Source organism: Anolis sagrei, chromosome 7 (genome assembly GCF_037176765.1).
Source record: "Anolis sagrei isolate rAnoSag1 chromosome 7, rAnoSag1.mat, whole genome shotgun sequence".
In the NCBI taxonomy this organism is placed as follows: Eukaryota; Metazoa; Chordata; class Lepidosauria; order Squamata; family Dactyloidae; genus Anolis; species Anolis sagrei.
The window spans coordinates 11,076,288-11,090,101 of NC_090027.1; the positions used below are offsets into that span (position 1 = coordinate 11,076,288).

General features: G+C 45.0%; 1 protein-coding gene across 1 annotated transcript in view; it reads right to left on the reverse strand.

The window, feature by feature from the left end:
• Positions 1-13,814, reverse strand: part of ADGRA2 (adhesion G protein-coupled receptor A2) — a 172,501-nt gene that overhangs the window by 8,975 nt on the left and 149,712 nt on the right. The window contains exons 13-18 of the mRNA XM_060787760.2: positions 12,753-12,957; positions 10,922-11,130; positions 7,832-7,959; positions 4,982-5,105; positions 2,052-2,197; positions 1,705-1,794 (exon numbers count right to left, since the gene is read on the reverse strand). Coding sequence (XP_060643743.2) covers positions 1,705-1,794; positions 2,052-2,197; positions 4,982-5,105; positions 7,832-7,959; positions 10,922-11,130; positions 12,753-12,957 — 902 coding nt within the window. The remainder of the gene's footprint in view (positions 1-1,704; positions 1,795-2,051; positions 2,198-4,981; positions 5,106-7,831; positions 7,960-10,921; positions 11,131-12,752; positions 12,958-13,814) is intronic.

Here is a 13,814-nt window from a genome sequence, read left to right on the forward strand (position 1 = left end):
GTCTGAGGAGGCCCTGCTCTCGATCCCGCCCGCTTCACAAGCATGTTCACAAGCATGTTATGTCAGCTCCACTGGCTGCCGATCCAGTTCCGAGCACAATTCAAAGTGCTGGTTTTGACCTACAAAACCCTATACGGTTCCGGCCCAGCGTATCTGTCCGAACGCATCTCTTCTACGTCCCATCTCGGAGTTTAAGATCTTCTGAGGAGGCACTGCTCTCGGCCCCACCTCTATCACAAGTGAGATTCGTGGGGACGAGGAGCAGGGCCTTCTCGGTGGTGGCCTCTCACCTGTGGAATTCACTCCCCGGGGAAATTAGGTCATCGACATCCCTCCTCTCTTTTAGAAGGAAATTAAAAACATGGATATGGGACCAGGCTTTTGGGTAATCTGGCAGATAGACAAAGGACAAAGGACGACCAGAATTGATGGATTTGACAATATGGAATGAATTTACGGACTCTGAGCTGGCAAACGTTGAGCACTAGACTGGTTTTTATTGATTATGATGTATAATGGATTGTTTTAATTGTTTTAATCACGGTTTATATATGTTTTATTTTTATCTTATTGTTGTGTTGGCATCGAAGTGGGCCTTTTGTAAGCCGCCCTGAGTCCCCCGTCAGGGGTTGAGAAGGGCAGGGTAGAAGTGCGAGAAATAAATAAAGAAATGTTTGGCGGGGCCGAGAGACAGGGCCTTCTCTGTGGTGGCCCCTTGGCTGTGCAACTCCCTACCTAGGGATATTAGATCAGCCCCCTTCCTCCTGACCTTTTGAAAAAGAGTGAAAACCTGGCTCTTTGAGCAAGCGTTTGGAACCACAGCATGACCAGAAAAACTCAAATCGGAAAATGAACTAGGAACAGCTAAGACGATGGAACGGATGAGGATTTTAACAAGATGAGGATTTTAACAAGAAGATATAGTTATTTATTGTTTTAAGGTTTTAAATGCATTTTTTGCTTTTTATGGATGTATGTCTTTTATATATGGCATCTAATTGTGCCGACTTGTACACCGCCCTGAGTCGCCTTTCGGCTGATATGCACGGACCATAAATAAAGTGCTACTGAGGTCATTTAGTGCAATTTTTGGTCAGGGAGTACTTTACGTTCAATCACTGAAGGAACATTGGAATAACCAGGTTTTCAGATTCCTCCTGAAGATTGCCAGCTTGGGGGCTTGCCTAACATCTTTGGGAAGTGAGTTCCAGAGTCGAGGGGCCACCACAGAGAAGGCTCTCTCTCTTGTCCCCACAAATCGCACTTATGATGCAGGCAGGAGCGAGAGAAGAGCCTCTCCAGAAGATTGAAGAGATTGTGTGGGTTCATAAATGGAAATGCGGTCATGAAGGTAAATGACTGAGCTGTCAAACTTGCTGACTGAAAGGCTGGCAGTTCAAATTCAGAGAGCTGGGTGAGCTCCTGCTGATAGGCCCAGCTTCTGCCAACTTCACAGTTCAAAAACATGCAAATGTGAGCAGATCAATAGGTACCGCTTCTGTAGGAAGGTAATGATGCTCCATGCAGTCATGCTGGCCACATGACCTAGGAGGTGTCTACGGACAACGCCGACTCTTCAGCTTAGGACTGGAGATGAGCATTACTCCCCAGAGTCAGACACAACCAGACTTAATGTCAAAGGGGAAACCTTTATCTTTAATATGTGGTACTACAGTATAAAAAATAGAGATTGCGATTACTTACTAGAACTCATGATCTCCATAATTGTGGATATTGACTGCAGCTGTAATCCCGCAGATAATTAGAGGAATCCCACCAGCAATCAGGTAGAATCTGAAAATATAAAGAAAGCCACCATTGCAGAACTTGCCTCCCAGATAAGGGATTTAGGTAAGCACTGGGACATAGCACTGGGACAAAGACTAAAATTGGTATCTATCAAAAGAAGCACTCTAACTGTGGAGAACAGAAGAGTTGGGCCCTGCACTGGATCTGGGGCATCTCAAGTGGGCCAGCAAAACGGCCATTATGCCTTCCCCTATGATCTATAGTCCCTCCCCTCCCCAAAAGCTGTCTTTCTTCCTCCGTACCGCAGCATTGGGCGTGGGGCTGGCGGGGGTGTCTCCCCTTCCTGTAGCTGTGGCGCCTTCCACGTGGCCTCCTTATAGATCACTCGTGCCATCACTGCCATCCATAAAAGTGTGGATAAGGAGGAATAGTGGAGAATGATGCCAACCTGTGAGGGAGGAAACACACTTATTAGAACACGGCAATAGGGAGTGCTGGGGGTCGGTGGTACTACTGCCAAAAGCTTCTGCATGGGTGCAGATAACCTATTTGTGTGGATCCCGGACACCATGAAGAAGAATCTGTGACCCTCCAGATGTTGCTGGACAAAAAATCCCATTACTTATTAATACCAAAAGCGTTACGAAACAGTTTTTGGTCAACTTTAGATTCAGTTTGGTTATTTGGGATGGTGATTCAGAAAATTGCATTGGATAGACCACATCAGCTCTAGTTTCTGATACAGAACATATGCCATCCCGTAGTTGCCACCTGCTCGCCCACAGAAAATAATCTTAAATAAGCCTCGTCACTATAAGAGGGTTTTGCAAGATTAGTCACTCTCGTTGCAATGGTGAAATAACTAACAGTGAGTTTGTGGACCATATTTTAGTTCTTGCGGACCACTGGTGGTCCACGCACCACAGATTGGGAACTACTGAGGTACATGAATTCCAAAATCTGGAAAAAATAAATCAAATTCCAAAACACTTCTGCTTCCAAACATGTTGGATAAGGGATACTCAATCTGTACATAGCTGGGTAGAACATCTTCATGTTGACAGTCATGTCATAGAATCATAGAGTTGGAAAAGACCTCGTGGGCCATTCAGTCCAACCCCATTCTGCCAAGTAGCAGGACAATTGCATTCAAGGCACCCCCAACAGATGGCCATCCAGCCTCTGTTTAAAAGCCTCCATAGAAGGAGACTCCACCACACTTTGGGTTAGAGAGTTCCAGTGCTGAACAGCTCTCACAGTCAGGAAGTTCTTCCTAATGTTCAGGTGGAATCTCCTTTCCTGTAGCTTGAAGCCACTGCTCCACGTCCAAGTCTCCAGGGCAGCGGAAAACAAGCTTGCTCCCTCCTCCCTATGACTTCCTCTCACATATTTATACATGCCTATCATGTCTCCTCTCAGCCTTCTCTTCTGCAGGCTAAACATGCCCAGCTCTTTAAGCCGCTCCTCATAGGGCTTGTTCTCCAGTTTAAATGGGATAGGAAGAATGTTTTAGGAAAGGTGGACGTGCAGACAGTTCTAAATCTCTCATAAAGTGCATTGAGGACATATTGCTTAAGATTCCTTATTCTGGGAAGGCACACTGGAACATCCAGGTTTTCAAGCTCCTTCTAAAGACTGCCAATGTTGGGGCTTGCCTGATGTCTTTGGGGAGGGAGTTCCAGAGTCGTGGGGCCACCACCGAGAAGGCCCTGTCCCTCGTTCCCTCGTTGCGCCTGTGAAGCAGGTGGGATTGTGAGCAGGGCCTCACCAGATGAATGAAGAGACCGTGTGGGTTCGTATACAGAAATGCGGTTGCAAAGGTAGATGGGTCCCAAACTGTTTAGGGCTTTGTAGGTAAGCACCTGCACCTTGAATTGGGCCCGGAAAATGAATGGCAGCCAATGGAGCTCCTTAAACAGAAGGGTTGACCTCTCTCTGTAAGGAGCACAAGTTAACAGTCTGGCCGCCCCCCGCTGAACCAACTGGAATTTCCGAGCCGTTTTCAAGGGCAGCCCCATGTATAGTGCATTACAGTAGTCCAATCCAGAGGTGACTAAGGCATGGACCACCCCGGCCAGATCCATCTTCACGAGGTACGGTCGCAGTTGGCGCACGAGTCTCAATTGTGCAAAGGCCCTCGCAGCCACCACCGACGCCTGAGATTCAAACGTAAATGATGAGTCCAGGAGGACACCCAAACTGCGGACCTGTGACTTCAGGGGGAGTGTAACCCCATCCAGCACTGGTTGACCACTCTATACCTCGATCTGGTTTACGATCGACCAGGAGGACCTCTGTCTTGTCAGGATTAATCTTCAGCTTGTTCCTCCTCATCCAGCCAGCCACAGCGGCCAGGCACCCATCCAACACCCGAGGGGCTTCCTTGGAATTAGGTGGAAAAGAATAGTAGAGTTGTGTGTCATCTGCGTAGAGCTGGCACCTAACTCCAAAACTCCGGATGACCTCTTCCAGCGGTTTCATGTAGATGTTAAAAAGCATGGGAGACAGAATGGAGCCTTGCGGGACCCCACAGGTCAAAGGCCAGGGTTATGCTGCTGTTGTGCTGAATTTGCCTTCTAGAGCAAATGCTCCAATAGGAGTGAAATAATTCTTGGCAAAACATAATAATAATAATAATAATAATAATAATAATAATAATAATAATAAAATACATAAAACTTTATTTGTACCCCGCTACTATCTCCCCAAGGGACTCGGTGTGGCTTACATGAGGCCGAGCCCAAATACAACAATATAAGCAATAATAACAACAATACAAGTAATTAAAGTAAATTTATAATTTCTACGCTTCCCCCTACTCCAAAATTACAAAAGGAACATTGCAAAGGCCATTGGGGATTTGGAAGATCCCCTTTGTGGTATTCTCTTTGTGCACCATGCAAGTTTATCCTTGTATTGTCAAAGGCTTTCATGGCTGGAATCACTGGGTTGTTGTAGGTTTTTCGGGCTATATGGCCATGTTCTAGAAGCATTCTCTCCTGACGTTTCAGCTGCATCTATGGCAAGCATCCTCAGAGGACCTCACAACCCCTGAGGATGCTTGCCATAGATGCAGGCGAAACGTCAGGAGAGAATGCTTCTAGAACATGGCCATATAGTCCAAAAAATCTACAACAACCCAAGTTTATCCTTACTACAGTACTGCATAAGGTGTGTGTGAAGCCATCAGAAATGCCATTGTTAAGAGCTCTGGGCCCTTCATCATACTTACCGCTTGGCAGATGGCCACATAGTTGGTGAGGGTGATGCCGCCTGCAAACACGGCCGACGTCATGGCGATGTGGAAACACAGATTCAGCAGCATGTGCCAGCACTTACGGGAGATGTGAATGGTGCTAAAATAAAGAAACAGATGAATGCCAGTAAGGAAGTTTGGGAGGTACAATACGGCACACATGTTATGGATGCAGAAAGTCTCTGACAAAAAGGCAAAAGGAGAGAACATTGGAGTAGTTCTGTCTTCCAGGATATACAATGTTGGGCTAGATCAGGACTGGGATGCACACAAGTTACATGTGGCACCCCAGGGTAGTGTTTGCAGTCACTAAAAGGTTCCCAATGAGCCCCGGTGCTGCAGCAGGTAAAACTGCCAAGCTTGCTGACTGAAAGGTCAGCAGTTCGAATCTGGGGGGTGGAGTGAGCTCCCACTGTTAGCCCCAGCTTCTGTCAATGTAGCAGTGCTGCTTAGCTTGCTGATCAGATGGGATCTGGCACCTTTAGGATATTTAGGATAATACTCTAAATACCCTAAAGTTAACCTGCTTTAGTTTACCTGGGTTAAATCGCTGAGCTGCTGAATTTGCTGACTGAATAGTTGGCAGTTCAAATCCAGGGAGCAGAGTGAGCTCCCGCTGTTAGCCCCAGCTTCTGCCAACCTAGCAGTTCGAAAACATGCAAATGTAAGTAGATCAATAGGTACCATTCTGGCAGGAAGGTAATGTCACTCCATGCAGTCATGCTGGCCACATGACCTTGGAGGTGTCTACGGACAACGTTGGCTCTTCAGCTTAGAAATGGAGATGAACATCACTCCCTTTGACTTAATGTTAAGGGGAAACCTTTAAATTTATTACATCTGGCCGGCCATAGGTTTTTAATCTTTGTGTGTTACTGTTTATATGTGAGTTATATTAATTGTATTGTTTTATTTGCTTATTGCTTTGTTGTTTTTACTGATGTGTTGTTGGGCTTGGCCTCATGTAAGCTGCCCCGAGTCCCCTTGGGAGATGGTGGTGGGGTATAAATAAAGTTTGATGATGATGATGATTATTATTATTATTATTAACCTTTACTTAAAAGGTCCCCTGGACTTCCAGAACTTTCCCACCCTGGGCTAGATGGTGAAATAATATGACTGATGGCAGCTTTCCTTGGCTGATTTACATATTGCAGATCAAATCCAATTGTAGTCCCAACAGGAGTAAACAGGTTGAAATGAATTAAAATTGTTAACCATTGCTTGTGCAGATTTGAGTTTCAATATGCCTGCCCTAGTTGTGTCTAAAATTAGATTTAGATATTTTTTTTTAGAATGAAACAAGAACTGGGGCATTGTGTAAGATGCACTCTCTTCCTATTATTATTATTATTATTATTATTATTATTATTATTATTATTATTAAAAACTTTTATACCCCAGTCTTCTCAACCTCCGCAGGGACTCAGGCCAGCTTACAGCATAAAATTAGTACACAAATACAATTAAAAACATAATCACATCAAAAGTTAAATACAACAGAATAAATACAGAAACCAAGTCTCCAAGATAAAATCACGTTCATATCAATCCGCCAGTGTGGTCAGTAGTTATTACTATTAGCTAATTGCTGAACTTCCCAATCATTCTGAGAATGCTATGTCCCAGAGCCAGGATTTCACTAGTTTTCTGAATGTCAAGAGGGAAGGGGCAGATCTAATCTCCATTGGGAGAGAGTTCCACAACCGAAGGGCCACCACCGAGAAGGCCCTGTCTCTCGTCCCCACCAGACGTGTTTGCGAAAGTGGTGTGACTGAGAGCAGGGTCCCTCCAGAAGATCTTAACAACCTTGATGGCTCCAATGCAGTTGTGTGTCTGGCAGCATACACAAACATGTAGGAAGAAAAAGAAAAGCCATCCCCTTATGAAAAACTAGCCGTCCCCTGCCACGCGTTGCTGTGGACCACATGGGGGCTCTGTGTGTGTGTGTGTGGGGGGGGGGGGGGGGGGGTTGGCCCAATTCTGTCATTGGGTGGGTTCAGAATGTTCTTTGATTGTAGGTGAACTATAAATCCCAGCAACTACAACTCCCAGATATCAATATTTTCCCAAATTCCACCAGTGTTCACATTTGGGCATATTGAGTATTCGTGTAGAGTTTGGTCCAGATCCATCATTGTTTGAGTCCACAGTGCTCTCTAGATGTTGGTTGAACTACAACTCCAAAACTTAAGGTCAATGCCCACCAAACCCTTCTAGTGTTTTCTGTTGTTCAGGGGAATCCTGTGTGCCAAGTTTGGTTCAATTCCATCATTGGTGGAGTTCAGAATGCTCTTTGATTATAGGTGAACTATAAATCCCAGCAACTACAACTCCCAAATGACAAAATCATAATTTTTGAGTGATGGTCACTCCTTGTGTTGAGACGTTTTGTTGCCAAATTTGGTGTGAATTCGTTCATTGGTTCTTTTGTTTTTAAGGTACTCATTATGCACAGAGCATTTATATATATATAGATAGATAGATAGATAGATAGATAGATAGATAGACAGACAGACAGACAGATAGATAGATGATAGATAGATAGATAAGCTCAGGTGCCCCACAATATTTTGGGATCAAAAGCCCTATCTTGTTCCTTGACACTAAAAGGTCTCTGATTCTGCAAATTGAATACATCTGGCTTCTATTTATGTGGCAAGACGTCTTCCACAACACCAGAGGGCAGCAAGCTACCTTACGGGCACACTGTGGTTAACTGCACTGAAACTCCGTTCTCCAAATAGTTCCCTGCCTCAAAGTCCTCTGCTAATCCATATGGAGAAATGTAAGGCCCTCAGAAGCAGACCTTTTGCGACAACTCACCTGTGGTTAATGATGTAGGTGATGATGGTGGTGAAGAGGCACAGGAGGAGGAGGGCGGTGCAGCTATAAATGACAGGATGCAGCACTTCTGTTGGGCTCTGCGACTCATGCGGGAAATTGCTTAGCTCCTGCATTCGAGAAAACGGTTCAAAAGTGTGCAATGTCAAGTAGGTGGCAGTTTAGAACACTTCCCTGTATGTGTGAGCGGATGATGGTATTGTCCTCCAAGCAGAGGCCATGTGGTATCTGGGTTTTAAGTCTATCAATCATAGAATCCTAGAGTTGGAAGAGACCTCATGGGCCATCCAGTCCAACCCCATTCTGCCAAGAAGCAGGAATATTGCATTCAAATCACCCCTGACAGATGGCCACCCAGCCTCTGTTTAAAAGCTTCCAAAGAAGGAGCCTCCACCACACTCCGGGGCAGAGAGTTCCACTGCTGAACGGCTCTCACAGTCAGGAAGTTTTTCCTCATAGTCAGATGGAATCTCCTATCTTGTAGTTTGAAGCCATTGTTCCGCATCATAATCTCCAGGGAAGCAGAAAACAAGCTTGCTCGCTCCTCCCTGTGGCTTCCTCTCACTTCAACGCACACCGCACTTATACTTTAATCTCATATCCCCCCGACACTTTTTTCAGCACTTTTAACCCTGTACCCCACTTCAGCCGGCTCAGTTTTTAATAATGTCCTGTTGTATTGTTATCGCTGTTGTTTTTCTTCTTTAACTGTTTTATTTGCTATATATTGTATTGTTGTACTGTTGTATTGTGTTGTGTTGGGCCTGTTGTAAGCCGCATCGAATCCCTTGGGAGATGCTAGCTGGGTACAAATAAAGTTTAATAATAATAATAATAATAATATTTATACATGGCTATCATATCTCCTCTCAGCCTTCTCTTCTTCAGGCTAAACATGCCCAGCTCCTTAAGCCGCTCCTCATAGGGCTTGTTCTCCAGACCTTGATCATTTTAGTCACCCACCTCTGGACTCATTCCAGCTTGTCAATATCTCTCTTCAATTGTGGTGCTCAGAATTGGACACAGTATTCCAGGTGTGGTCTAATAGAAGGGTAGCATGACTTCCCTAGATCTAGACACTATGCTTCTATTGATGCAGGCCAAAATCCCATTGGCTTTTTTTGCTGCCACATCACATTCCTGGCTCATGTTTAACTTGTTGTCCACGTGGACTCCAAGATCTTTTTCACACGTCCTGCTCTCGAGCCAGGCATTGTCCCCCATTCTGTATCTTTGCAATTTGTTTTTCCTGCCAAAGTGGAGTATCTTGCATTTGTCCCTGTTGAACTTCATTTTATTAGTTTTGGCCCATCATCTCTCTAATCTGTCAAGATCATTTTGAATTCTGTTCCTGTCCTGTCCAAAAATCCTCCCTTTTGTCCAAAATCTCTTAAGAAATGACAGCTCAGTATCAAACAGAGGTAAGTCAGAGAGGCTGAGATATTCTGAACTGAAATGTCTGGTCAGGATTACAGGTTTAGACTTCCTGAAAGGTATAGCTGACATGTGTACACGTTTCAGGTACCGTAACTGAAGAAATCTGATGTTACCTCTTTCATTTCTGAATCTATCTAGGAGCCCCAGGTGGTGCAATGGGTTAAACCCTTGTGCTGGCAGGACTGCTGACCGACAGGTCAGCGGTTTGAATCCGCGGAGCGGGGTGAGCTTAATCTGTCAGCTCCAGCTTCCCACGTGGGGACATGAAGGAAGCCTCCCACAGGATGGTGAAAACATCCAGGCATCACCTGGGCAATGTCCTTGCCGGCGGCCAATTCTCTCACACCAGAAGCAACTTGCAGTTTCTCAAGTCGCTCCTGACACAAAAAAAAAATCTATCTATCTAATCTAGTGCATTGGAGCCCCCGGTGGTGCAATGGGTTGAACCCTTGTGCTGGCAGGACTGCTGACTGACAGGTCAGCGGTTTGAATCCAGGGAGCAGGAAGTGCTTCATCTGTCAGCTTCAGCTTCCCATGCAGGGACATGAAAGAAGCCTCCCACAGGATGGTAACAACATCCAGGCGACACCTGGGCAACGTCCTTGCAGACGGCCAATTCTCTCACACCAGAAGCAACTTGCAGTTTCTCAAGTAGCTCCTGACATGAAAAAAAATCTATCTATCTATCTATCTAATCTAATCTAGTGCATTGGAGCCCCTGGTGGTGCAATTGGTTAAACCCTTGTGCTGGCAGGACTGCTGACCGATAGGTCGGCGGTTTGAATCCAAGGAGCGGGAAGAGCTTCGTCTGTCAGCTCCAGCTTCCCATGCAGGGACATGAAAGAAGCCTCCCACAGGATGGTAAAAACATCCAGGCAACACCTCTCTGCCCCGGAGTGTGGTGGAGGCTCCTTCTTTGGAAGCTTTTAAACAGAGGCTGGATGGCCATCTGTCAGGGGTGATTTGAATACAATATTCCTGCTTCTTGGCAGAATGGGGTTGGACTGGATGGCCAATGAGGTCTCTTCCAACTATATGATTCTATGACTCTCCTGCCATCTCACTCCAAGTCATAGCCATGTTGATTCTATGATTCTTTGATTCTACCTGGGCAACGTCCTTGCAGACGGCCAACTCTCTCACACCAGAAGCAACTTGCAGTTTCTCAAGTAGCTCCTGACATGAAAAAAAAACCTATCTATTGATTCTACTGCATCAAAGCCCCCGGTGGTGTAATGGGTTAAACCCTTGTGACGGCAGGACTGAAGACCGACAGGTCAGAGCTCCCTCTGTCAGCTTCAGCTCCCCATACAGGGACATGAGAAAAGTCTCCCTCAAGGATGGTAAAACATCAAAACATCCAGGCATCCCCTAGGCAATGTCCTTGCAGATGGCCAATTCTCTCACACCAGAAGCGACTTGTAGTTTCTCAAGTCACTCCTGACATGGAAAAAAAAAATCTACCGCATCCAACTGGGCTCCAAAACAAACTTCGGAAAACTACTGTTGAGTTGCTTTATAACCATTATACTATTTTACATATTACTTCCAAGAGCTACTGTGCCCTTGAAAACATTTTGGAACACTTCAACTACTGGACTCCATTGGCATCCCACCAGCCTCTCCCATACCTACCATCAGCACAGCCACATTACTGAGGTGCCGGCAGCTCATGGTGGTGACGTTGGGCCCCATGCCAATCAGTTGACAGCCTTCCATTCTCCATCCACCGTAGCCCCCCAGAATGTCAAAGTTCCAATAAGCAGCCACACGGTCCATCCCTTCGTCCAAATGCCGCAGAGAAATGAGGACAGGCTCAGTCAGGTTGCTCACTCCACAGCCACCTGGGTTTGGGAGAAGCAAGAGTTTTTGTTGGCTTCTTAAAGCATTCTGCATGCAGGTTGGTTCTTAGAAAGAGAAAAGTAGCAGATTTGGGAACTCAGTCTATGGTGTCTTTTCTTGAAGCAGAGAAATAACTTGATTCTAGTGACAAGAGGGACTTGCAACAAGATGTCATCACACGGAATTGCTCCTGCCCAGCCTTCAATCTATGAGCTAATTGCACAAGTTTTTCCCCCCTGAAATTGTAACTGTCTCTGTAGCAAATTTGTTGATCTATGTTAAATTTTTGATGTATAGCTCTATGTTGCAATTTGGGAGAAATGGCAGAAATAGGGTAGCAATAGTAGAGGCAAGATTAATTTGCATACGTGCAGTAGATTGGTCGTATGCAGATGAGTGTAGGCCAGGATTTGAAAGGGCCACTGAGCCAGAATGACAGTTGAGGGGAAGAGAGCTGAACATTCCAAAAGGGCGGAGTTAAGTTTAAAAATAGGTGGTTAGAGAGTCAAAAAGTTTCAGTTAGGGATTCCTGTTTGTGAAGGACAGTTAGGAACTTCTGTGAGAGAAAAGCAGTTAGGAAAATGGAGCTTAAGTTTTAAGGAAAATAAAGAAGTGCCAGTGTGGTTTAAGGCGGAATATAGTTCTGTCAAGAGTGTATGAAAAAGTAACATATTTGTGGATGTGAAACAGTTGAAGTTTGATAAGAAAAGTTAACTAAGTGAATGATATTGAATGTAAGACTCAAGACTGTAACAGAAGACACAAATGTAACCATAAGCATTGGAGCCAGAAGCTATAAATAAACTTTGTTACTTTGTTTACTACAAGAGTGTCTCAAGCCTGTAATATAAAAGCCTCAAGGAAAAATCTCACAAGAAAGCCTCAGCCAATTTAAAAAGGGGATATATCAATATAAAATATATCAATACAAGGCAGTAAAAAGTTTTAAAAGAAAATATTTCTCCCCCCCCCCCCCCCCCACATCGTCACATGTAAAAAGACACCTGAAAAAGGACTAAAGTAGTGAAAGGTCGTCACAGCCTCCCACTCCATTTTTCAATTTCCACACCTAACAAACATGTTCAATTCTCATAAGTATGGGATTTTATGCTTGAGTCAAGGTTATTTATTGTTTTACTTACTGTTGTTGTTGTTATTATTATTATTTTAATTTCATTTATTCTTTTATTCTATTTATGATTATTGCATTTATCATTTTACTCTACTATTATACATTTATTCCATATGCCCAAATATAAACACAGATGGAGTTTGGGGGAAAATAGACCTTGACATTTGGGAGTTGTACTTACTGGGATTTATAGTTCACCTACAATCAAAGAGCATTCTGAACCCCACCAACAACAGAATTGGGTCAAACTTCCCACACAGAATTCCCATGACCAACAGAAAATCCTGTGTTTTCTGATGGTCTTTGGCGACCCCTCTGACATCACCTTGCGACCCCCCCCCCCCCGGGCTTCCGACCCCCAGGTTGAGAAATGCTGTACTACAGCCTTCATTCCATGCAGACTGGGGCTAAAGAGAGTTGTAGCCCAAATGTAGCTGTAGGACAGCAGGGTGCGCCCTCTCCCTCTCCCTGCCATTGCAACCAGGTCCTTACGTGTGCCTGCATAGATCACTGGCGTGGCCACATTGCGCCGCTTGCCGTCATCAGCCAGATGCGAGGAGTTTCCAATGCTGCGGAAGAGCTTGCCATTTCGGAAAACCAGGAACTGCAGCTTACACTGGGGAGGTGTGGGGTGGGAAGGAGCCGGTGGGGAGAAGAGGCCAGGAGGCAGCTGAATGGAGGCCAGAGCGATGCTGTTCTGATGGGAGAGGGAACCAAGGGGTCAGTGGTGGAACATAGGGCATCTCAATCCCACCCCGGGAAAATAAGACTGGACACTTCTGTACAAAAACTGCCTTTCAACTCCATTAGATTACTGTCCATTTCACCTGCTACGGAAGGCTCAAAACTATATAAATCTCATAAATAAATAAATAGTGCAATACTATGTATTGTCGAAGGCTTTCATGGCTGGAATCACTGGGTTGTTGTAGGTTTTTTCGGGCTATATGGCCATGGTCTAGAGGCATTTTATCCTGACATTTCACCTGCATCTATGGCAAGCATCCTCAGAGGCAGTGAGGTCTGTTGGAACCAGGAAAATGGGTTTATATATCTGTGGAATGACCAGGGTGGGAACATTCACACCTAGCTCCAGCAGACAAGAGTCCTTTGTCCCACCCTGGTCATTCCACAGATATATAAACCCATTTTCCTACTTCCAACAGACCTCACTACCTCTGAGGATGCTTGCCATAGATGCAGGCGAAACGTCAGGATAAAATGCCTCTAGACCATGGCCATATAGCCCGAAAAAACCTACAACAACCCAGTGCAATACTAATTTGGGATCCAATTATATCTTTGAATGAAAAAAAATTCTTGCAGTGTTTTTTGCATAGATAAAGGTTTCCCTTGACATTAAGTCCAGTCGTGTCGGACTCTGGAGGATGGTGCTCATCCCCATTTCTAAGCCAAAGAGCCGGCATTGTCTGTAGATATCTCCTAGGTTATGTGGCCAGCATGACTGCAAGGAGCGGCGTTACCTTCCCGAAGAAGCGGGTACCTATTGATCTACTTACATTTGCATGTTTTTGAACTGCTAGTTTGGCAGAA